Source organism: Lissotriton helveticus, chromosome 7, assembly GCF_964261635.1.
Source record: "Lissotriton helveticus chromosome 7, aLisHel1.1, whole genome shotgun sequence".
Taxonomy (NCBI): Eukaryota; Metazoa; Chordata; class Amphibia; order Caudata; family Salamandridae; genus Lissotriton; species Lissotriton helveticus.
In genome coordinates this window covers 1,554,883,664-1,554,910,524 of record NC_136068.1, presented here as the reverse complement: position 1 = coordinate 1,554,910,524, position 26,861 = coordinate 1,554,883,664, and the positions used below count along the sequence as shown (strand labels likewise).

Below are 26,861 nucleotides of genomic sequence, written 5' to 3'. Positions count from 1 at the left end.
GGCAAAGAATAAAAGAGGTGTTCCTCCGGGGCAACAGTAGTACCTAGCAGTTGTTGTACAGGGTGCTGGAATTCTAAATATACAAATACACACATTAAAATTACTGTGATTATAACAATAAAAGCAACGAATGCCACCTTCACTCTGGTGGGCCATCCGGAAAACAAATGCATATTATCCACATATCGTCGAGGAGCAAGTGACCTCTCATCCTCCATTGCAAATCGGGCAAAAGGAAACATGCTCTCTATAAGTCCAAATCTAACTCGGTCCCTCTCTATAAGTCCAAAACTATCTTTGTATCCACAAAGCACGCACGCCACCAGAGGGGTCCTTCTTCCCACCGAGGGATCTTCTTCCCTGTGTCCGTTTAGAGCCTCACAGGTAGACTCTTACCATTCATCAAAGGGAAACAACTTTCCTTCTCCTGTGGAACGACCGCAGCCCCTTAACTAAGTCTTTCTTTCTGAACAGAGCTACCTTGCACAGTGTTCCAAGCTCTCAACGTGTTCAGTCCAGTGTCTCGCTCAGTACCCCAGTAAATATATCCGATGGCTCCTCAACTCAAGTCTTTCCCTAACTCCTACCATAAGAAACTGGGCTACCGCGCTGTTTTCGGGGCCGCAGGTCGTATTTACAGCGACCAGGCTGCTCCTGGTCAGAAAATAACTCTGTTGCAAGAGCATCAGATGCATTCGAACCCGGTGATGCACCAGAAACAACAGCCTCCGCTGGTCGAGCCGCCACCCTTTCACCTGGGGGCAGCACTTCACTCGGCTGCCACTCTTCTTGGGCTTCTGAAAAGGGCACAAAGCTTTGCAGCAATTCACCTTCTTGGCTCGAGATTCCTTCGCGGTTTTGCAAATCAAAGGGCAAAGGTAGCGGCAGGCGTTTCAGGTGACTAATATGGATCCAGTGCTTGCGTCCATGCACCTTCACCGCCGACCTCGTTGCAAGGATTATTTGGTAGGGGTCAGACCACTTCAGTTCCAAACTCGACTTCCGTTGATAATTCTTCACCAGGACCCACTGACCCGGTTCTAGCCGATGTCCAGGACCCTCTGGTAGCGGCCGCAATGTCTCGGATACCTGTTGATGAATAGAACGCAGATCTTTAGTCAAGGCATACAAATAGTCTGTCATCAAAGGATAATCAATATCTCTTAAGGGCCTGGGCCTAGGGACTCCCCACACATTGGCAGGACGGCCAAAAATTACTTCATAAGGTGATAACCCAGGTCTCGTCTGAGGGGTTGTTCTCAGAGACAATAACGCTAAAGGGAGAGCATCGGGCCATTTCAATTTAGTACTTGCACAAATCTTGGCCATCTTTAATTTCAAAGGGCCATTATATTTTTCAACCAGACCAGCTGACTGGGGGTGCCTGGCTGCATGAAATTTTTGCTTAATCTGCAAACCATCACAAACATCTTGAACCAACAGGGAGTTAAAATGTGTCCCGTTATCAGACCAGATAATCCGGGGCAAGCAATATCGTGGGAAATATTCCTTAACCAGGGCTTTGGCAGTTGCAACTGCTGTGGCTTCCTTGGTGGGGTAGGCTTCGACCCATTTACTGAAAGCACAAACCACCACCAAAACATATTTCAAATTGTTCACTCGTTCCATTTGTATATAATCAATTTGTAGAACTTCAAAAGGCAGGGATGGTGGTGCAAAATTTCCACTCAGGACAGATTCTCTGCCCCCAGGGTTGTAACGTAAACACACAGGGCAATATTTAACTACATGTACCGCAGTCTTAGGAATATTTGGATTATTCCAGACTGGGTCCAAAACGGCACAAATACCCTTTGCTCCTATATGGGCTGGACCATGAGCCATGGTCACCACAGCATACACCAATGCATTAGGGAGTAACCATCGTTGTTTCTCAGTTCGATCTATCCAACATTAATTTTTATCTAATCTCCCTACTTCCTGTTCCCATCTCTGTGTCTCGTCTATTGTAGCTTCTTTTTGCAATTCTTTCACACTTTCAATAGTATTATCAAACACAGATGTTTCCGCCACCCACCGAGCTGAAGCACTAGGAAACATGGGAGACGTCTTAGTTTGTGCTGTTTCTTTAGCTATCGAGTCAGCAAAAGCATTTCCCTTTCCAGTAGAATCAATGACTTTCTTGTGAGCACTGCATTGAATGATGGCTACTTTTTCTGGTAGTGTCAAAGCAAATCACAGTCGATCAATTAAAGGACCATGTTGAATTTTCTGGCCATGGGTGGTAAAGAAACCCCTCTCCCTCCACAATCTCCCGAAACTATGGGCGACGCCAAAGGCGTACTGGCTGTCTGTGAAAATATTTACCTTTAATCCTTCACTCAGTTCACATGCTCGTAACAAGGCTATTAGTTCAGCAGCTTGAGCTGAGTGATGGGAAACCCTAGCAGTTTCTACCACGTCTTCAACGTTGTAATAGCATATGCAGCTGTTGCAGTACCATCTGGCAACTTAAAACAAGAACCATCTACGTATAACTCCCCTTGGGGTTCTGCTAAAGGAGTGTCAGTAAGATCTACACGCCCTTTCGTTTCTTCTTCAGTTCTAAATATACAATCATGGTTATCCTCCTTTTTCTCATTGGATGGGAGAGGCAGTAATGTTGCTGGATTCAATGTAGCACATCTTTTAATCGTAATATGTGGGGCAAACAATGTTAACTCGTATCCTGTCAAACGAGCACTCGTAAGGTGCTGGGTCTTGGTTCTATTTAACAGAATATCCACAGCATGCGGTATCATGACTGTGAGATCTGTGTTCAAGACTATACCCTCCGATTGTCGGATAGCCACTGCTACTACCGCAGTGGCCCTCAGACAACTCGGTAGGGCTCGTGCAACGATATCCAGGACTGCTGAAAAGAATGCACAGGGTCTCTGCTTTCCACCGAAACCCTGGGTTAATACTGAAAGCGAACAACCGTCCACCTCGTGCACATAAAGTGAAAAAGGCTTCCGGTAATCCGGGGTACCCAAGACAGGTGCAGAACATAAAGCAGATTTCAAAGAGTCCAAGGCTTCCTGACACTCATCCGTTCAGGGTAGTGGTTCATGCACATCTTTGGTCGTCAGATACAACAAGGGTTTAGAGAGGAGTGAATAGTTAGGAATCCACTGGCGACAGTAAGAGGTTATGCCAAGAAAAGCACGAACATCACGTTGGGTACGAGGTACAGATATATTAGTAATTACAGATATTCTCTCTGGAGTCAATCTTCTCCCCGCTTTCGACAGTAAGTGGCCAAGGTAGGTCACTTCCTGTCGACAATATTGAAATTTAGAGAGGGAGACTTTATTTCCTTTGTCAGCCAAATGATTCAACAACATCACCGTTGCTTCTTTACAGCCTTCTTCTGTATCGGAGGCCACCAAAATGTCATCCACATACTGGATGATTGAATTTCCTGCTGGCAAAATGAATTCATCAAGGACTGCCTTCAAGGCCTGACTATATATCCTAGGGCTTTCAGTATAGCCTTGGGGTGCACGCGTAAATCTAAAGCTTCGGCCACCTAATGAGAATCCGAAGATATGTCTGCTATCAGGATGAATCGGAATGCTAAAGAAAGCATTCTTTAGGTCCATCACTGAAAAATATTTAGCTGTGGGAGGAATCATTGTAAGAATCGCCGTAATATCTGGTACCACTGGATACTGTGGGACCACTATTTTGTTGACCTCTCGAAGGTCAATTACAAAACGATATGCGGTCTTATAATCTGGGGCACCATCAATCGGCGTCTTTTTCAGAATCGGCAATATTGGGCTGTTACAAACATTAGCTGCTGTCTCTTCCACCACCCCTCTTTCAACGAGGTCACGAATAATGTGCATCACGGCCTCTTCACCTTCTGGTGAAATCTTGTACTGAGGAATGCGAGGCAGCTGGGCATTTGGTTTCAAGGTTATTGACACAGGGGCTATTCTTAACAGACCAACATCAGTGTCCCCTGTAGCCCACAGTGTCCGGGGAATCGTAGAAAACTCAGGGGGTAGTGTTTCATTTTTAGCAAAGTATTGAGCTACTTTCACAGGTGGTTTCTGCATAGTCAGGAAAACACCATCAGGGGAACAATAAATGCGTGCATGTAATTTCTTCAAAATATCTAAACCCAAAAGGTTTTCACCACAATTAGAGGTCAAGAGAAAAGGCGTATGATTAGAAATGAGGCCTATGGTAAAGGGCAGAGGTATCGAAACGGGGCTTACCACCGGTATTCCAGAGAATCCCACTGATACATTGTTTTGGCCAGACAGAGCAGCCCCTGGGACCAGTGTGTGGGCGACTGAACTATTCATTGCTCCAGTATCCACTAAAAACTTTCCCGATGTACCCAACAATTCCCCTTCTACATAAGGTCCTTCTTGGTCAACTGGTACTGTAATATGGCCCCCGCTCTGTCCATGGCTGTCTCATGCATAATCCTGTCCGTCATACCTATCATCCTGATAAGTCTCATTGTAATACTGTCTGTTCTGGGGGTCATCAAAATAATTCTTCCGCGAACCCTGATTTTGCGAGTCCTCTCGTCGCATACTATTTCGGTCTATGTTCCCTCGACCCCTTCCTCGTCCTCTGCTGGATCCATTCCTGCCCTGCAACAGAGGGCAATCCGCCCTCCAATGTCCTTCCTGTTTACAATAGGAAAATTGATTTATCCCAATGTTCGGAGGACCTCCTCTACCTCTACCTGCCATTGTACCTCTCTGAAACGAACCTCGCACCCCTCGTCCAGAATTTTGTCCTCTACTTACTTGCTGCAGTAGCACTCTAGTTTTTAGATATTTAGTCTTTTTCTCTGACTTTTCCTTGCTCTCGTTTTCACGATGCTCATAATATTGGGCCATGCTGAGGATGACGGACGGAGCAGCCGTAGTCCATGTACTCTCAGCCGATTGGAGACGAGACATAACCTCCGGGAGTAAATTTGTAACAAATCTATTCACAAATAATCGTACTCCTCCCTCCGTAGAAAGGTCCTGTCCGCTGAAATCTATGAAAACCTTTTCAAACCTAGTAAAGAAATCCGAGACACTTTCATCCTTTTTCTGTTTACACGCTGTTAGTTTATCCCAGTCTACCTTTCTAGGAGGGAGAAGAGTCTGCATATATGTAACGATTTTACCCGGTACTGCTAATACTTCATCCCTGGGTTTCTCACCGGGCTTCCGTTCCTTATCCCAATTCTTTAATTGATCCCACGTTCCTCCCAATTCTGGAACATGGTCTGTATCATGTATCTGTCTCCAAATATCTACCGGAATCAAGAGACCAAAAAAATAGCTCAATATCAGCTATAGTCATGATGGCGGAATTGGCAGCTTCGGTTAATTCCTTATAATAAGCTGTAGGATTTTTACGGGGGTCAGGGAGCTGGGCTTTTAACGTAAGGACCTCACTTCGTTTCCAAGGGGTGTAGACCCATTGTTCCTGAAGCCTAGCGTCCACTCGTGCCCTAGTGACATTGCCCCCATTATCCCTTATTTCAGGTACTTCCGGGAAAAAGAGAGGATGCACCTCTCTCTTGGGGTGCTGCGCTCCCCACTCGGCACTCTTTCGGTGCATCCGTTCCCGATAATGCAAAAGCGATGTCACATTCTGATATACTTCCTCAGTTTGGAGATGAAATTTATGAGCGTGATCCCTAATATCACGCAGTATTTGAGGAGGAAATCCTTCCTCAAAGCACTGTTCCCATAATGAAATCAATCGGATCGCCATGCTCTCTAGAGCCAGCTGTTGTGCAACTGGTTCGAAATCCTTCATGGTGCTCCAAATGTCCTCCAAAGTATAAATAGGATTCCGCATCCACTGGGATGCCTGAATTATAATGGCTCTTCTCTCCTCCAGTCCCAACAGCGACCGAGTGTAAGCTCGTTGATCACTCAAGTCAGACAACGGTCGCTTGGGCGTGGCACCCGGACCAACTGTATTTCGGAGATCTAAAGTAATCTGAGTCGGAGGGGAGAGAAACACAGGGTGCAAGGGAGAAGGGACGGCCGCATCCGGCTGAAGGGATATTGAGGGTGAGGTAGTTTGTCGAAGAGAAGAAGGGGAAAGCGGAACATCCCATCCCGATCCGCTAGTGGGGGCCGTGGCAACCGCCCCTATCTGTGTTTTGACGGTCGATGCGGCTCCCAGCTGGTCAGCTCGTATCAAGGGTACGGCTGGGTACAAGCCCTGTGGGGCATAAGGGGGAGGTGGTCGGGCTTCCAGCAAATCCTCTAACTCATCTCCTGTCTCGGGTCTAGCCACATAACTTTTATCGGTCTCTAACCGAAACTGTCTATCCATCCGTTCAATATTTTCTTCCACCTTTCCCTTATCATATGCCTCTGCCTTCTGAGTGATTGTCTGACCCGATTTCACCCTTCCCAGCTTCTCCTCTCTGATTCGTCGTCTTTTTGCTTCCTTCAACCACAAGTTCAAGGAATCAAACATCGATTGACGGCTTTTCTTCATAAATAATTTATTCTGTATATAATTAATCTTTTTCTCATCAAAAGACCCCGTAAGAGGCCATTGTAAATCCGAATTATCTTTGGTATACTTGTTCCAAAGGGTATTAAATAAAATCGGCTGTAGACCATGTTTAACATACATATCGAAACTGGGACTGCCCTCGGGAGGGGCAGGCTGTCTTTCTTCAAGCCGTGTACCTCTCCGGCAACAGCACCCAAAACATATTTTGCTAAAACAAGACATTATGATAATACTTACACGATTTTTCTTCACAAAATCTCAAAATACATGCACACTTGGACGCGTCCTTCTCATCATCCACTCATACGCTTTTCATTCAATCGTCACAATAAAGTGCTGTAAAACAGTGCAAGGCAAATATTCCTCAGAATCTATTTTATGCAAATAACGTCTTCAAATACGAACAGAGCCCGTCGACTCCTGTTCAGGGAATCGATTCAAAAGAATTCCAGACCAACAAAATCTCACCAAAGGGAACAGTCGTCAGACTGTTCTGAGAGCGCCTGATAGGCGAACCACAAACCCTCTCACAGGCCCTCCCATGGTCCTGTTCTGGTTGGGCCGGGCATCTGGGCGCGTAGCTCCAGAACCCTAACATACCCAGTTGCTCCCAGGGCTTTCCCGGAGAGGATTTGGCCGAGCGAGTAATGCCGTACTCCGCTAAGGCATCAGGTGTAGTCTCAAATTTTCACTAAACAAGTCCGTGAGGTACCCACCCGTGCAGCCCCTTCGCCGCAACGGTAGATCCTCAGATTCCCTCGAAGTCCGGCTTCCCCGGCCACCTTCAAACAAAAACAGTTAACTGTTGTCAAAAAGAAACACTTCCTCTGAGTGATCCTTATCCAATCCAATCACAAATGTCACTCACCTGGTGCACTCAGGTCGATTGCCAATTCTCCACTGCCGACACCTAGACAGACCGACACAGTCTGTCCTTCTCTCGGGTTAAGCCTGTAGGACTCCGGCGTAGGGTCTTCAATAGCTGGGAGGGATACTGGACTCGAGAGTGGAATGGCTTGTTTTCTTACCACAAACGGGTGTTTCAAATCAGGATCCTCTTTCTGTCCACCCACTCGGCCAGAACTCCTCCTTGTCCCGTCACCCCTGTTTACAGGAGGGGACGACCCTATCGCGGAGTCCCGGCGGAGTCGCCAACTGAAGGATTCAAATTAAATACTAATGGACTATACTCACCAATAGCCCATATACCAATATCAGTAATAATAATTCAGTCGGCAATGGAGAAGGTTCAATTGTTTATTCATCAAATACAAGCCCTGACAGGGGAGCCTCAGTCTACACGACCCTCGGAGGTGCGCAGAGGAGACTGACTACATGCATAAGATACAAAGCATATATACGTTTCATACATCCCACAATGCCACCTTACAAGTAAAGATACAACTTGTCAGTGAGCCAAGAGAAATACCCATATATGGCACAATTGATTACAAATAGCCTAGGCCTTAGCTATTCCGGGGGCAGGTCAGTAAGGTGCCTCCCTGTCTATCTGTAGCCCGGGGAGTACAGGAACGGGCTCTGCTAGAATGTGCGCATCCCACAAGAAGGGCAGGTGTGACATTGGGTTTTCCTGAGCTTCAGACTAACGAGTGAAGTAGATGGCGAAGTCAGCCATCACGGATTCATGCAGAAAGCGTAATCACGTGGTTTCAGGGAAACAGTACTCGCACCCAGAGAAACGAAACAAAATGGCTCCGAACATATCAATAGGTGCAGGCGAGCTAAAAGTGAATTATCCGTTAATGTGTGACTACAATGAACTCTGAAAATATAATCATATGGTTATAAGGTTATATTGTATATATTAGGCCAATAATATGTGTTTATCGAATTTAGATCCCATCAATGTATCTGATAGAGACGATTCTAGCCGCAGATTCCTCCACGGCCCTCCCTTCCTTCCCTATTCTGCGGGGACCCTGGGGTTGGTCTTCGGTACTCGCCTCCCGGTAGGGGGCTGTGTCTCGTGTGAATGCCTTCCTTGTTCTTGACGGGTGACTGTCTGGGGGCAGTTTATTCCTCCTTGGTTCTTGGAGGATGGGGTTCCGGTGCTCCGGTGCCCTGCTGCGCTGGCTCTCCAGGTTTGGGGGATTGCTTCTATCCCTGTCCTTCTTTTCCTGCCTTCCAGTGCTATCCCCTGATTAAGGGTCATCTAGCCATGTCTTGCCCTGTCCCTTATGGGTGGTTGCCCTTTAGGTTTGGATGGCTTGGAGGGTTGTTGTCCCTGTCTGTCTTGGGACTGGTCCCCTTTCTCTGGATGGGGGTGGTAGGTTTACTGCGGGTACCATGACTTTACGCATGTTCCTTGCCTCTGGGGCACGGGAGTGGGAGGCTGTCTATGTGCTGACAGGGTGGCTACGCAGAGCTCTGCTTGCTCTTTCTTCTTTCCTGTCTTTGGGTTCTACGGTGTTGCCACTATTCTGTGTGGTGTTGTTAGTCACCGCTTCTTTCCCATTTTTCTGCTCTTCGCACGCGGTTCCCATGCTTCCATAGTTTTTTATCTGGTGATTCCGCGTTGTGGTGCGGAAAAGTCTCAGAAGAAAACTGACATAGGCGTGCCCGGGCGGGTCTTATGTGACCTTGCTGACGTCACCTGCGCGGACGACGCCTGGGCGGAGTCGCGTGATGCATCCTCCTCAACTTACGCTCCCTACACACACGCAGTAGAAATCTCAACACCCTATCTCTCGACGTCTCCTTCCTCACAGAGACCTGGACCAATGCCAGCTTTGCACCCACGATTTCAACCGCCATCCCCGACGGGTACAAGATCCAGAGGAAGGACCGCCTGGTTCACTACCGACCTCTGAGAATCCAAGCGCACATGCCGACGACTCGAGAAAGTTTGGAGGAACAGCAAAACCTCGGAAGCGCGCGCCGCCTACAAGACCGCCATGATGGAACACCACCAACTCATCAGAACGACGAATAAGAACTTCATCCAGGACAGGATCCTCTGCAACAAACTCTGCTTCTACTTCCATCACAAGATCGAACAACTTTGAATAGAGCCAAGGCACCGACACTGCAACCTCCACCGGAAACGCCACCCAGCTTTTATTCACAGCCTGGACCCATGTCACAACAGAATACACCGCTAAGACCATGAGGAGCATACAGGAGCCCCTATTGACTTCTGCACATCTTCCACAGAGCCGCCTTCGCTTTAGCACCCAAAGTAAGACATACGATCAACTGCACCATCGAAACAGGCATGTTCCCTGACGACTGGAAACACGCAGAGGTACAGCCTCTTCTCAAAAAACCCTCTGCAGACCCATCGGACCTCAAGACCTACAGACCCATCTATCTCCCCCCCTTCACAGCCAAAGTCGCAGAGAAGATCGTCAACAACCAGCGCACTAACTTCATTGAATCCAACTTGATCATCCACACTTCCCAAGCTGGAATCCGCAGCAACCACTGCACCAAGACTACTGCCACGGACGATAGCTGCTCCCTCCTCTACCAAGGCCATAGTGCTGCCCTCATCCTGCTAGACCTTTCAACAGCCTTCGACACCGTCTCCCACTGCACACTAACCGGCATATAAGGAACTGCCCTAGTCTGGATCTGCTCTTTTCTCACCGGCCGAACTCAAAGAATCAGACTCTCGCCAAAACCTCTCTGAACCCACAAAGATCAGCTGCTGAGTACCCCAAGGATCCTCACTCAGCTCTACGCTCTTCAACATCTACATGGCCCCTCTCGCTACTATCGTCAGAAAACACGGACTCAGCAGATTATCCTACGCCAACACACAGCTCATTCTCTCCCTCACCAAGGAACCCAACATCACCAGAGACAATTTCCAGGAAGTAATGAAAGACGTCACATCCGGGATGAGCAGCAGCTGGCTGAAGCTCAACTCAGAGCAGCGGTAGTCCTCGTCTCCACCCCCTCGCATGGCACAACACCTGGTGGCCCACCGCCCTCAGCAACCCTCCCACATCGACGGCCCACACCCGCAACCTCGGCATCATACTCTACTCTTCCCCCACCATAAACCGCCAGGTCAACGCCGTATCTTCCAAGTGCTTCAATAACCTCTGCAAGACCTTCTAATGGATCCCCCCAGAATCCAGAAAGGCCGCCACCCACGTACTTGTAACCAGCCGACTGGACTAAGGGAACACCCTCTACTCTGGAATCAACAAGTCTCTACTCCTCAAACTCCAGACCATCCAGAACACCGTAGCCAGATTTGTCCTCAGTATCTCAGAACAAGACTACATTACCCAGAATATACGAGACCTCCACTAGCTTCCCGTCGTAAAGAGAGTGGCCTTCGAGCTGCTCACTCCCGCCTACAAATCCCTCCACAACACCGGACCCCAATACCTCATCGAAAGAATCTCCCTCTACGCACCCACGATAAACCTCCGCTCTGCCGACCGTGCCTTGGCCTTAATCCATCGCATCCGCAGTGCTAGAACGGGAGGCAGAGCCTTCTCCTACATCCCGGCCAACACCTGGAATGAACTCCCCCCCTCAGCAGCAGACTAACTTCTACATTGCAAGCAGTCAGGAAGAGCCTCAAGACCTGGCTCTTCGGATGAGACCGAGCTGCTCGAATCCCTCCTCTCCCAGCGTCTTAAGAGCCTCACGGATGAGTAGTGCGATTCACACATCCCTGATTGATCGATTAATTGATAGGACCCACGCGTCATTTCCAGAGCAGAACGGCAACCGTGCAGACCCCCTACAGTACCACCCAGTGGCGTAAAATGGCCAGAGAGTTTCCGTATCCAGCCTGACACCAAAGAAATATTCAAAGGGTGAAGAATCTCTGGCTAGATTGTCTCTACCAGAAATAGCATTCCAGAGGTCAAGTAACTTGTTTGTTCAGATCAATCACTTCCAAGACTTTTATTTCCAATGTTCTGCTGTCTCCCTTTTCTCTTTCCATGGCTCAGTTCTTTTAAGCCCCTCTCTGTGACAATTGCTCGGGCTCAGTTCACCGTTCTACTTTGTCCTGTGCAGTATGGTGGAGTAAGTAAAATGCACTATCGAAGGACTGTTTTAGATCTATTAACAAATTAAAAAATATAAAGAGAGAGGCCCCTTACTCATCCAATACGGGACAAGGGGAATTGAGTATCAAAAAGTAAAGAAGTCCCAATTGGTCCAGGACCATAGGCTATCATACAAACTACAAAGGTAGTTGCTCATACACTCTTTTGTATTCAGGAAAATCAGTAGACACTAGTCATTATATCCATATATCTAGACAGCATTAATGTGTATGCAGAAGAAACAATTTTCCATATATATATAGGGCACCATCAACAAGACTGTCACAAGTTGTTGTAAGAGAATTTCATACATATTTATTAAATACAATGTTATCAATTGACATTTTATGTCTATACAATAAAAATTACCTAACACATTAAAACCAGTATCACAGTACTGTAGGGTAGGTTAAAAAAAGAAGCAGTTTGTCGACGCAGCGTTTCGGTTTTTTCGATCATGTCCTGGCGATTTGGATCGTGAGATCACGATCTAAATCGCCAAGACGTGACGTCAGACGCCAGTACAGATGGAGCAGGGAGGCCGAATTAATATATCTGGATCGATCTTAAGTGATAAGAGACACATCTAGGAGGCCTTTCCCTCGAGACTTCCCATCTGTAGAAGCAGGATTGTGACTGGACAGAGGATTGTCTAGATATCGACTACCCATATGTACTATTTAGTATCAAGGCCGAACATTTGAATTCAAAAACGGTGGCTCCGCTGTATCTTCTTGTGCGGTTCTGTCTATTAAGAGCAAAGGTAACTCAAATAAACAGAGTACTGAACAGGACCAATATTGATAATCTGGTACCTATGAACATTTGAATTTAATAACGGTGGCTCCGCTGTATTGCTTATGCGGCTTTGTCTACCAAGAGCAAAGGTAACTCAAATAGAGTACTGAACAGGACCAATATTGATAACTTGGTACCGATGAGAGTGGAACATTTTCACATGAGAGAATCAACATGTCCCGCTTTCTGTTGCTAAATTAAAGAAACTGTCCTGAAGAAGGTGTTTTTAACTTAGAAAAAAACGAAACGCTGCGTCGACAAACTGCTTCTTTTTTTAACCTACCCTACAGTACTGTGATACTGGTTTTAATGTGTTTTGTAATTTTTATTGTATAGACATAAAATGTCAATTGATAAGATTGTATTTAATAAATATGTATGAAATTCTCTTACAACAACTTGTGACAGTCTTGTTGATGGTGCCCTATGTATATATATAGAAAATTGTTTCTTCTACATTCATATTAATGCTGTCTAGATATATGGATATAATGACTAGTGTCTACTGAGTTTCCTGAATACAAACGAGTGTATGAGCAACTACCTTTGTAGTTTGTATGATAGCCTATGGTCCTGGACCAATTGGGACTTCTTTACTTTTAGATCTATTAAAGCCAAGGAGGTAAGGATTATGTGTATACGTCTCTACTTTATCCTGCACAGCAGTCGTTACCAAGTACATTCCTTTAATTTTAAAATAGTTAAGTCCTAAGCAACAATGGTAAATCACATAGCAAAAAGGTAACCATGTTCCATCAATCACAGTAATCAGCCTGTCATAAAGTCCTCTGTTAAAATACTAATGTTCTCTTTCTTCTTGCGAGGAATTGCTAACCTCCTTTTAACTCACTATACATTCTTCTGGTCTGATCCTAATAAAGCAATACAAATCTGTTATCCAGTTCTTTCAGCAAACATGTATCAAGTAAACTCTCATCTGAATTCATCAAGAGAAAAGCATTATATGCCATAGGAAAGCCTTTCTCGAGACAACATCTGGCATCATTAAACAAAAATATGTAATTGAGGAACATCTTTGTGACTTGTAGTAAACCTACTTACTCTTAATGAAGTAATATGTGAGTCGAAAGAATGTTTCCCTCTTTTTCCTGGATGGGATAATCCTTGCCTCAGTGTCCTTAATAGAAGTGAATCCTTTATTTTTGATGGCAATGAAATTAAATGTTACATTCTGTGTCACCCTCCCTCTTTTGTGGCTTTGGACTGACTGATAGCTATTAGTGCACATTTATACTCACCCGACTGGGATGTACTATTTGGATTGTATACATGTTGTCTTGCCCATTCCTGTGATCTACAGTAATATTGCGATACAAAAGGGGATGATGGACGGAGCGTCTGAGCAAATCAAACACTCACCCCCAGTCAACTGATCTGGGTTTAATCCATCACCATTCTTTAGCTCACTCAGCCACCCCAGTTCAGACATGGCCATATGCAAATCAGTCTGACCCTGTGCCTCATGGGAACAGTCCAGCCCGAACTGCCAAGCCATGTCGTCCCTGGACCGGAAACAAGCATCCTGGGACCGGTTTCGGATTCATAATCCTCATCAGCCAGGCTATCTTGAATCCAGTGGCCAAGTGAGCAAGGGACTCACGTCTGAGCATACCCTGCCACACTTAGGGCGAACAAAGCGATACAAAAGGGGATGATGGACGGAGTGTTTGAGCAAATCAAACACTCACCCCCAGTCAACTGATCTGGGTTTAATCCATCACCATTCTTTAGCTCACTCAGCCACCCCAGTTCAGACATGGCCATATGCAAATCAGTCTGACCCTGTGCTTCATTGGAACAGTCCAGCCCGAACTGCCAAGCCATGTCTTCCCTGGACCGGAAACACGCATCCTGGGACCGGTTTCGGATTCATAATCCTCATCAGCCAGGCTATCTTGAATCCAGTGGCCAAGTGAGCAAGCGACTCACGTCTGAGCATACCCTGCCACACTTAGGGCGAACAAAGCGATACAAAAGGGGATGATGGACGGAGCGTTTGAGCAAATCAAACACTCACCCCCAGTCAACTGATCTGGGTTTAATCCATCACCATTCTTTAGCTCACTCAGCCACCCCAGTTCAGACATGGCCATATGCAAATCAGTCTGACCCTGTGCCTCATGGGAACAGTCCAGCCCGAACTGCCAAGCCATGTCTTCCCTGGACCGGAAACAAGCATCCTGGGACCACCCCCTTTTGTACTACAGTAATATTGCACCACACTAATTTGTTGGTGTCACATGTTATTAACCTGTCTGTAGTAAACTGGTCCGTAATGAACTGTCCTGGGGTGTGATTTCTTATTTCTTTGCATGAAAACTGTAACAATTTAATAAAGCATTATGTAAAACTAGTAAAAGAATGTTGGTAAAAAGGGAAGTTTCCTTTGTTCTAGACATCCAGTTCCTCAAACACTGCTACTCCAGATGACTAGTACTTACTAAAGCGTAAACCCACCAAAACAGAATTCATTCTCATTGCCAAGAGCAGGTAGCAGCACCTATTCTAAAACTGGCCCAATGACGTAAACCAGATGGATTTGAATCCCAGCTCTCACCATTACCTTCACCGGTGATTCACCCTGTACACTCACCTTATCCTCAAAGAACCAAGGCAGCTTGGTACCAGCTCTTTCTGCTTAAGAAAGTGAAACCGTTCTTCTCAAAAAGCAACTTCAGAACTGACTTTCAAACCGTTTTTCTCTCGCATCTTGGATCGTGGGAAGGCCCGGCTGCAAGGCCTCCCAGGCTGCACACTAGCTCCATTTCAGGGCAGTATACATGCTGCTGCATGCCTCATCAAGAGCTGTAAGAAAGATAACCCCATCATCCTCGCCCTGGTGGAATTTTACAAGGTCTCCTTGTCGGGCCGCACCTTTTTCAAAACCAGCTGCATCATCTACAGCCTTCATAATCAGCACCTCTGACAAGCTCACCATCTCTGAATTCTCTTGCCACACCTGCCTACAGGACTCGCTCAACCTATTAGGAAACAGTTGATTTCCATCTATGCACACAGTTCTAGAATGGCATCCCTGTATCCATCATGACTGGCCAAACCTGCTGCAGTTTAGGAAGGATCTGAAGACACACCCTCTGCTGAACATTACAGCATAAGGCAGTTACAGACCGCTCTTACCCGGAGGAATTTGCTACCCCTCCAATCCCTCAATGACTGTATCTTTGCCTTTGGTCATGTACGTTGTTCTTCTGCCTTTCGATAGCTTTGTGCTGTAAAAGACCAAATACATATATACATACATACGTAAAGACACTTAACATGCCAGTTAGCAAGAAACAGTTTCTCTACACAGGGGTGTGAAGACGTGGGTGGACACATGAGAGGGCGACAACAGTCTTGTCTTCAAATTTTCATATTCGAATCTGCAGCTCGTTAACTATTTTTCAGTGTTAATGTATTGAACCAATTACTCCTATTGGACCTGATATTTTGTAATGTATGTGCTGGGACCATGGTGGGGTCATCAAACATGTATATGTAACGGTGATCCGAACGCCTGTACTATACCTATGGACCTAGGTGAGGTTAGCTAAACAAACGGGCCATAACGTCTCAATATGCTGATGTACAAGCTGCACTCGATACAACCTATGCTAACCCTGTAACAGAACTGCCAATATGTTCTTGTATACAAATGTAATAAAACATGTTGAAATTAAAAAAAAAACTCAATAAAAATTGGTTAAAAAAAATAAAATGCCAATTAGCCATCTGCCTATGTAGATGTTAGCAATCTGCTGGTACCAGGATTATTTATTTATTTATTTATTATATTTATATAGCGCATTATCACCGATTGGTCTCTAAGCGCGTGACTTGAAGTTATTCCTTGATGAAATGTTAAAAATTGTGTTTAGTTTTGGTAGTAACCTTAGCAACTCCCCTCTGTCCATACTTGCTCGCTTCCTAACCCCATCTCCATTCTACTCACATTCCATCCATCCACTCCTGTACTGGTTGGTGCTAATTCAGTCTCCTGTTAACCCCAGTGAAGGGTAGTTCTTACTGAACATTGGATTACACTCTTTCTGTAATGCATTATTCTGTCAAGTGAAAACAATTAAAGTGCCTTTTCTTTTGCAAATAGAGCATGCATTGTGAATTAAACAATATCTAGACATTTTGGTGTACACCTTAAACTATATCAACATTTACAGAATTTGTTTATAAAGGATTAAGAGTCCAACCTTTAGGTCGATTGGTTTTAAGAAGATAGGGGCGTTCTCTGGAAAGGCTGGCAGGGCTGTGGTATGTTGATAGCATGCTCGTCCCATTTTACGAGCAGTTTGATGATCATCTTGTAATTCTCTCCTGGGGTTTACTGTGGGTATCGTATGTGCGGTTGAGAGGCTTTTGCAGATGTGTTAACTTTCAATTGCAAGGGATGAGATGTTCTTCCAGTCCTGGCTTTTTAGCTTAGTTCACTTCACATTCTAGAACATGTGGTTCTACTTTTTCACTGCAAGTGTAAGGCTCGGGTTATTGCATAGTGATGTGAGCAAAAGCACTAGTTGGGAATCTTGATTTTGACTTTTGCCACTTTGTTGACTTTTTGTGTCTGTTTTAAGGCCCCTGCTTGCTGGCGTTGCTATGATTGCTAAGGGAGCCCGTGGCTGCGTCTTTCTTTCTTTCTTTCTTTCTTTCAGGTCTTGTGCGGGAACAGGAAGCTGGTCTGCTGGAGTTCCTGAAACTGGATGGCTTCTCTGTGCTGATGCGGGCCATGCAGAGCGATGTGATGAAGTTGAAGGTGAAGTCAGCATTTCTGCTTCAGAACCTGCTACTTAGTCACCCGGAGCATAAAGGTTAATAATTCAATATTACATTTTACAGTGAAATGCTATTCATACTTTCCAGCAGATTTCGAAAATCCCTATGAGATTTTTAGAAGTAAAATATCATAAAATAATAGAGTTTTAGCTGGTGATACTATTGCTTAATTCCCAATTGAGCTTGGTTATAAAAGTGTATTCTTCAATTAGAGGAGTAGCTGCCCTTCACTGGTCCTGGAGTCCTCAGAAATAACACTTTCCTGTCACCACTTCCCTTTCCTTTAGTTATCTCCCCTTACTCTAGTCTTGTTCTCCCTCCTCCCTATTCAAAGAGTTTTTTCTTGCCTACTTCTAGCCTGCGTGCCATTTATGAAGGGCTTTAAGTAGATGGAGGTCATAGAACACACAAACAGTGCACAGCCAGCCAGCCAGAAGTAAAACAGAGACAACCACATGAACGTAAAAACAACCGTGTACTGCCCAGGAAGCCTGGTGGCACTAGGTCAATATTAGATGTTTACAACCTGAATTAGTTTCTTTCTTGTAAACTCTTTCCACATGGTCACACTAGCTCGGTGTCCAGGTGTTAGGCAGATCTTTCGCTTCATACTCGCAAATGTAATTGAACACTGAAAGGTTCTGAGGTTTATAATCTGAGGTGAAAATGATGGATGCAGATGTCTACCTTTCTGCTTGCAATCACCTTCCAGAGTATTTATAAAGGTTCTCTAAGTTGTAGCAATCCATCTTTTTCAGGTGGTACATTTGTGCTGCTGTCCAGATGATTGCCTAGTCAAGGCAGTCTCCTGCTGCTTGATTGCAGAATTCATTAAATATAATGGATTTGACCTTTGTCCCTCGGAACCTGGGTATACAGTTATAACCTACAAAGAGTTCTGTCAGATAACACAATTCTTCAGCAAGAATTGTGAAAGATGTTGAACACCCAACATACGTGACTAAGGGTCGAGAAACGATCCCTTTGTTCAATTTATGGAAAAGAGCAGGAAGTTTTTTACAAAATGTCTTAATCATCTCCTTTCAACAAATGCGAAAACATGTGTACCAACTTGTTGTGAAAACAAATTGAAAAAAACACAGACATGGTACAAAAAACTCAATCTAATTTGGTATATTCAGCATCGTATATCAAAGAATACCCCTTGCAAAAAACTTTCTATTTTTACAATAGGCTGCCCATAATATATTTAAAACATAAAATAAATCAAAAACATGACTCAGTGAAATCGTGATACAGGGTGAAAAATGAAATAATCACAGTATGCATACATACAAAACACACACGATGAAAACATAAAATGTCTGATGCCCCAGAATAAAGGTTCAAACTATCCTTTATCTTCTTTTTCTGTCTCAGAATAGCTGACGCAGGACTTTTTTACTTGATTTTTTACTCGAAGGAATACAACCCTTCGGATGTGCCAAAGATTGCAAAGCAAATAAGTTCTTGCACAGGGCAAAGGCAGATTTCAGACATTTGTAAGGAAGCTGCATAGGCCACTCTACCTGTTTTCTGTTTATTTTGGCTGGATTCATTTACAAAAGATAAAACTCATCCATGATATGTTTGCTTGAAGTTTGACAATCCTATATGTCTTGAATCCTTCTCTACCATCTCCCCCAAGAGTTGTAAAATATATTTAAAAACAAGTTTGAAACGGAGGTAGAGCAGAATGATTTCAATTCTTTAACTCTTCACTTCATCTCCCTCAGCCACACTCATTCAGCTATCTCCTTCAGTTATCAGGTGCTTTAAATGGGGGAAAAAGTGCAGGTACTCATCAGATCGAGCTGGGAGCGTGGCAAGGAGGTGGGGCTAGAGGCGGGACTAAGGGTGGGTCTAATGAAAACCATCTGAAGGACGCAAGAATTTTTTTCGGTTGCGAATGATGACAAATTGCTTCCCTCTGCAATTTATTGTTGATGCCCTTGCATGTATTAAGTTGTACTAGTTGACAGACTATTGAAAGGTAACTATGAGGTTTCCCTTTTTGTCAGAGGCACCTGTATACTAAGAAAAACATTAAAAGGTGCAGAGACTTGTTTTACTGAAAATTAATTAAAGGAAAAAAGACCATTTTAAAATGCAACTCTGGCCCGCATCGGGTGGAAGGAAGCCATCACTTATCATGCTAGTGATCCTTGGAGAAGAAAGTTATCTGGGGTCTCACAACAGAACAATAATATTTCACCCTTTCATTCACTTTCAGATACTGTGCCACCCAGCAAAACCTAGTCCAAAATTAGGAGGGGTTAGTAAGGGGATGGAGGCACATATAACCATGTACATATGAGCACGGTGTCACTGATGATGGTGGTCAGCGGGCCTGCCGCAGCCACTGTTTCTGATATGGGAGGCACCTGTACCCACATGCGTTTGATGCTCAAAGCTTCCCTTAGGCCTGCTCCTTCTCCTCAAGTCCAAGGCTTGGCTTCCTCCCTTGGGTGCTTTGGGTTCCCTGGTGCTCCCACTCCTACTGTGTGGCTCACTTTTTTCATGAATACCAGATACAGCCAGCTGTTGTGTCAACTGGTGATGACCAGTCTGGTGCACCTCATAGTGCAGTGGAACCCTACAAATTTCTAAGCTGCTGTAGTGGAAATTGAGAGGGGCATTTCTCGTTCATATCTCTGTACTGCTCACAACCGCACACTTATGGATGCCTCCACAGCATTGTCCTGGAAAGTCATACCTGCGATTCCCTGGCTAACCATGATCCTTCCTTCTTTTGACTTCTCTGCCTGCTCCCTCCTTCCAGTGCGGGGATATGTGTCCTGGCCTGTAGTGGTGTGGGCGGTTCTTAAGCTCCTTGCCTGGCCTGAGGGGTCACATCTGAAATGACAACTACATTCTTGGGACAATATATAAAGCCTGCTGCTGTGCTATCCTTTCCATCTTTTTCGCATAGAAGAAAGGGAAAGCCAGAGCAAATTGTGCTTTTTAAAGAGCTTCCCTTTTCTTCCTGCGCACAGTTTCCTGGCGGGTGTGGTCACACCAGAGGCGCAACTAAAGTCACATTTGGAGGGAGGGGGGGTCGCTGATTCCTCAAGCAAAAGTCAGAGTGGAGCTGCAGGTGCTCAAAAAAGGGGTGAAACACATCAAAGCCTCATTAACAAGCAACAAGTGAAGTACTCCGGTTCAGCTGTGTGTCTGCCCGGGAAGCTGTCTCAGCCTGGGCTGCCACACACAAGGGTCGGGGGGTTGGAGATCTTTGATCCCAATGGGACTTGCGTGCCTGGGCCACACGTTGCTCTGCCTTGGCGCCATGGCGTCACTGCCCTCCTTGTGAAATCACCAATATGTGAGCATGCACTGCAATGTAGAAATGCGATGCAAGCTCACATGACAATGTTTGAAAGTGAGTACCCGTACTCTATTTGATAACGGAGAACTGCCGGTACTCTTTGGGGGGGGGGGGGAGAAGTGCTGGTACTCAGTACCGGTGAGTACCGGCCCATTTAAAGCACTGTGCATTACTAAAACCTTGTGTTGGAAAACGAGGCAGCATCTGCGAGGCCTGCATAAATAACATAACTACATTTGTCCTTCACTGGGAACCAAACACCCAATTGTAGCGCCTGACTCTCAGAGGGTAGCGTTGCAGAGCAGTCTGAGGCTTACTCAAGGGAGGTGGTGTGGGCTAGTAATCGCAATTTGCAGGTGCGCAGAAATAACACTCAATAATTGATTGTCCAGTCTGTACTTTGCTTTATAAAAGTAAGAGTACATTTATTAAACACACACACTACTCAATACTATGCACCAATTTACAAATATACATAAGCTGTTGGAATTCCCTTGTGACATTGCATAACATCACCACCCCTCCCGCGGGGGGGGGTGGAGTCTAGCACCACCACTTCCATGTACCCACATCATCTTGCCCCCAATGCAGTTAGTTGAACATAACCTTAAGCGTGGGCCCTGCGCAATGGCACCATCCCAGTGGCGACCCCCCACCCCCCTCCCATTACCTCAACAAGCATTAAAAATGGGTACACCTGCCTTGGTGACACGTAACCCTGACTGAGCATCTCCTACTGACCATAAAGTATGCACCTCGAAATCTTCGTGGCTAACCGTCTGGGCTGTTCCTCACCCAACAGCAGCAGCAAGAATAAATGTTTAAGTATCACTTTGCCATGTATACCCTCCCATGGCTGTTATATGAATTCATCCACAGTTGTTTCTCCTAACTCATCTGTGATTTCTCAATGGGAGTCATCCTAGCCTCTAATATCATCTTATATAATATGTGGCTTAGGTGGGTGTTGTCTGCACCATGTCTTAGTTTTAGAACTCTTGTCAAAGTGCATGTCACAGTCTCCCATATTCTCTGCTCATCAACCAGCGTCTGATGTATATGTATTCATATGTTTCCGACTCTCCAAGTCTGTAGTACGCCTTGAACTGGTTGAACAATTTAACTTGAAGAGACCACTTATTTTGATGCATCAAGCTTTCTGCCATTGCTGAACTGCATCCCTGTTAGTGCCCGTTCCAAAATCTGGTTCCCCAGTAATGGGGTGATAGGTGAGGGAAAGCTCATAAATCCTGCCCTTTTTCCAGTGGACACACCCTCAAGTCACCATCATGACTGGTGACTTTTGCAAGTTGGGTGATGTGTGGCTGTTTGCCAGTGTGCCTCCAGCCAAGATGTATTCTATAAAGCAGGTGTGGTGTTCTGTTTTGGCTATATCAAGTGTCAGAGGTGAGTGGCCGGGTAATACCTGAGTCGGTGTTAACATGTCACACCAGGACCCCATTCTAGTGAACATCTACTTACGAATGTCATGTAAACACTCTGCTTGGGGTATGAGATATAGATGACTTTTGCATAACAGATATTTTCAAGTTCTCCAAAAGATACTCTTGTTTCCAATACAGGTCCATGGTATGGGTTTGCTTATATTAGCACAATTTTGTTACCAGCCCATATTATGAATAACTCCAACTTCTGACTGCTGTTCTTTAATGCTTTCAATTGAGAGTGGGTTTCAATCAGGAACTGGAGAAAATAGACTGTGGAACATTTTTAGTTCACTTCTGTGAGAAAATCCATGTATTGCAAGTTGACGGCAACCATCCAACATCTATTCGGTAGCTACATATAGATGTGATGCTGCACCCACACTAAGAATTATTTTATTTCAATCATTTATTCATGGTTTTTAAGTTTATAATGCACAATACTATTTTCTCTGACTTTTCTTACTAAGAAATAGCTGGGGTAGATTCCTTTGCCCTTTAGAAACCTAGGAACCCTCTTTTAGCTAACTTGTCTATTAGCAATTGAACTTCCCATGCCGGCATTTAGGAAAGGGATCTTAATGCCATAATTTAAAATCAGGTAGCAAAGTCCAAAAACTACATTTATAACCATTCTCTGCAGTACATAGTTCGTAATCTTTTATTATACTTCAAGTCTAGAAAGAGTTGGGTAGATATTGCTAATTTTGAAGTGGGTTTGGAGGGTTTCCCTGCACAGCTGAGAGTTGCTGCAGTAGGATGTTTTGTCTGGTGATAACACCCGCAGAGGTCAATATACTACAATCATTGGTATGATAGTCTAGTTTTTTTTCTTTTAACCCTTTCCTGGCCCGAAACTGAAAGCACATTTACCGTTGAGAGCAGCATAGTAATTATAAGGCAATTGATGTGATCCACCGTTGAGGTAAAAATATACCAATACAAAATAATTTTCACATATGAAAAATAAAATGTGTATTATATATATTTAAATGCTACATGATTCCCACGTGATCAGAGATTTTTAGCTGTTTATAAGAATCAGACAATACAGGTTTATTCTTATGTTTCGTACAAATGCTATTCGTTTTCTTACAAAAAGCCTATTGCAAAGGAGAGAAATATTGTTAGTACGTTGTTGATATTAAAATGCTATGAATTTACCCTTTCCACTTATGAAGAGGTCATTTTTGACCAATCGTGGAGGACTGCTACCACCCCTTAACCATTATCAAGTTGATCTGATTTAACGTTTGGACATAAAAACTAAAATAGAGTAAACTATTTATTTTCTGCACCCTAGAGATAACCCACACATTATTTGTCATCAGCAGTGCTCCATGTAGACAGAGCATTTTAAGAAGCACCTAAGAAAATCACTGGACTGAAAACTGTCCTAGATATAGTAGGATTTAGGTGAACTGATGTTTTGTTTTTGGTAATGCCAAATGTTATTTTAGCATGCTTTGACCCAGGAATTAGATTCATTGGTGTTATGTTATGTATGAACAAATAGATACCAAATTTTGAGGTGCTAACTTTATCCAGAGGTTGAAATGCTAGACAGCCAGTTATATATAACCCAAGCGTCCCCCTCCACCACCTTGCTCCTAAGCTTCCACGACTGCAACAGTACAGCTGATTTGGTGGGAAATAGTGCTTCACATATGGCAGAATGAATTAAATACCATATTCCCGCAGTAAGATGATTCAATAATTGCCAACGCCTTTGGAGTCACTTGAAACTGTCACGGTGATGTGAGGGCTCCTTGCAGCCTGGTATGACCTTTGTTTTTTTTTTGTTTTTTTAATTAATTTATTTCGCAAGTTTCATAACAAGATCAGACTGTGACCCCAGAACTGAATTTGAAATCCCCCCCCCCCCGCAGTTCAAGGCAAAGAAATATCCGCTATTCCTACTACATTAGAATAAATACACAGCCGTTTAGCCAACAACCCAGTAAGCAGGGTAGGCGGCGATCAAAGCACACATCGCAGCAATTTCGGAAACCAAAATAGGGAAGAATCAAAGGCAGTGATGTCTTATATAGCGGCCAACAGGGGGGGGGGGGCAAAGGGAATAATACAGCGCAGGGCCAGCGCCAAGTACCACCACTAATGCGCATCACCAGCTGCTGCCTCTTCCCCTCGGCGCGTCAGGTACGTTTGGTAGAGTCCCCAGTAATTTTTAGGCCTACTCGCGGGGGGAAGCAGTTCACTGTAGTTTTCAGATTGCGTACAGCAGTACACCGTCTCACGTGCCCATCGCGTAGGGGTAGGAGCTGGGCTTCTCATCCAGGAGCACGCAACCACTTTACGCGCAATCAGCAATCCCATGCCCACCAGCCGTCTCACTGACACAGGCAAAGGCTTCGTGTATCCCAACAGGGCCATCTCCGGGACAGGGGGTATGTCCATGTCTACCGCTGCGCTTATTTCAGTAAAAATCTTGTGCCAGAATGAGCATACTGCAGGGCACAGCCAAGCTAAATGGAGGAACCCCGCATCGGGGGCATGGCACCTGTCGCATTCCGCTGTGGCTCTCAGACCGTACCTATGTAGCCTGGCGGGGGTATAATAGATTCTGTTTATGTATTTGAAATGTATGAGCCGGTGCTGGCCGTTCAGTGAGAGTGTCTTGGTAGCAGTACAACAATATTTCCACATGTCATCACCTATTGCCATGGAGAGGTCCGACTGCCACGCCAGCCGCGCTTCGGTATATGTGTGCTCCCTATGTGTTTGCGATAATGAATACAGGTTGGACTGTCGTTTCTGGGGAGAGGGAGCCTTAAGTACATACGTGAGCTCCCGTACTTCCGGAGGTTCCGCCATGTCTCCCCCTAGTAGCTGAGAGAGCGCATGTCTGACTCTGTAAAACTGGAATTTCAGTAGTAAGGTAGGAGATGGCAGGTCCATGGTCACTTGGCCCCAGGTTTTCACTGTTCCCTCCACAAAGAGATCGCCTGCTGTCTTGATGTTAAGGTCCAGCATGGCGGCCACCACCCCCTTCTCACGGAGAGGGGGCAACCAACGCACCCAGTCAATAGGCATAATGGGGGAGTACAATAGCGCTCCCGCCTGGATGTGCAGGAGTCTGGACCATGCATGGTTAGTAGCAGTCACAGAGTCAAGTATGCCAGTCCTACGGTCAGTGGCTTCGAAAATTGTGTGAGGGAGGGTGAGGGGCTTGGCAAATAGAGTTTCGAGTGTAACATGTGGAATGTCTCGAGCTCCATGTACCCAGGTGTGCAAGTGGGCAGCCTGCGCCACCCTGTAGTACAGTTCAATGTCAGGTGCGCCAAGGCCCCCCATGGAGTATGGTAGAGTGAGTAGCGACCAAGCGGCACGAGGCTGTCCCCCTGCCCAGGCTAGTCTCGTCAGCAATTGTTGCAGCTTCTGGAAGAACACTCTTGGGAGAACCATGGGGATAGTAGAAAATAAAAAGAGGAATCTAGGGAGTACTACCATCTTCTTTTATTTATTTATTTATTTATTTATTTATTTTGAAAGTTTTATATAGCGCGAACAAGATCTTTGCAGATATCAGAGCGCTTCACAGCCGAAAGGAACAACGTGTGATTAAATGACAATTGGGGTGGGGGAGGTACATGTGGGAGCATAGTCAGCCAGATACATCAATAATGATACAAGTACAAATAATTGATAGCGTAAACCCACAGGCAGGTCAATAACACAATTAATACAGAATGCAAAAAAAAAAGATCATTGGAACTGAATGGTACAGCGTCTGTAAATAACATCCCCAATAATAATTAAGTGTATTTAGCCATGAGGATAGCTTTTACTTCTCTCTTAAAAAGTATGGTAGAGGTGATGAGCCTTATTTCAGGGGGGAGTGAGTTCCAGATCCTTGGTGCCATTCCTGAGAAGGAGCGTTTGTACGTTTTTTCCTTGCGGAATCTTTGGGGCTTTAGCAAGAGATTGTTTGTGCCTCTAGTGTTTCTGGAGCCTCCAGAAATCGTCAGCTTCTGGGCGAGGTATCCGGGTGAGCTCAGGTGGACAGCCTTGTGCGTCATGCAGGCGATTTTCAGATGTATTCTGGCTTCAAAAGGCAGCCAGTTCAGGGCTTTCAGGTCAGGGGAAATGTGTGAGTGTTTTTTTGATCCGGTGATGAGTCTCGCTGCGGCGTTTAGAGAAGCTCTTATGGGCGCCGTAGTAGTTAGGGGGAGACCGCATAGGGCGATACTGCCGTAATCTATTCGAGGGATGACTAGAGCTTGTACAGCAGTTTGGAAATCTTTGGCTGGAAGGAAGGGTTTGAGTTTCCTTAATGTATTGATCTGGAAGTTCGCCCCCTTAGTTGCTTTGTTGATGTGTTCCTGCATGTTGAGGTTGGTGTCAAGTGTTATGCCTAGCGATTTTGCCGAGTCCACGATGGTGGGATGAACATTGAGTGCGGTTAGGTGTTTAAGCCAGATTTGAGTGGTAGTGATCTTCGCAGGAGGGGAGATCAAGAGGAACTCTGTTTTAAGAGCATTGAGTTTAAGATGATTAGCGGCCAGCCATGATTGGGTGCTTCTAATCGTTGAATTCAAGAGCATAATGTCTTTGGGTGATTGTAGTTTGAGATAAAGTTGGGTGTCATCGGCGTACATGTGGAACTGAACATTGGATGCTTGTAGCAAGGTGGTGAGAGGTTCCATAACTAGGTTAAACAAAGTTGGGGATAGGGAGGATCCTTGTGGGACGCCTAGCGATACCGGTATTGGAGCAGACATCAAGTTGTTACTCTTGAATTTCTGCGATCTGTTGTGTAGAAAGGACATGAACCACTTGAGTACAGTTCCAGATATACCCATTCTTGTCTTTAATAGATCGAGTAAGTTCTCGTGTTTGACGGTGTCAAATGCAGAAGAGAGATCAAGAAGGATAAGGAGGCAGGTATCGTTTTGATCTAGGATTTGGAGGGCGTCGTCA

General features: G+C 45.1%; 1 protein-coding gene across 2 annotated transcripts in view; it reads left to right on the top strand.

The window, feature by feature from the left end:
* Positions 1–26,861, top strand: part of HSPBP1 (HSPA (Hsp70) binding protein 1) — a 201,687-nt gene that overhangs the window by 52,127 nt on the left and 122,699 nt on the right. For both annotated transcript variants that reach the window (XM_078655044.1, XM_078655045.1), the window contains exon 5: positions 17,027–17,182. In XM_078655044.1, the coding sequence (XP_078511170.1) occupies positions 17,027–17,182 (156 nt within the window). The remainder of the gene's footprint in view (positions 1–17,026; positions 17,183–26,861) is intronic.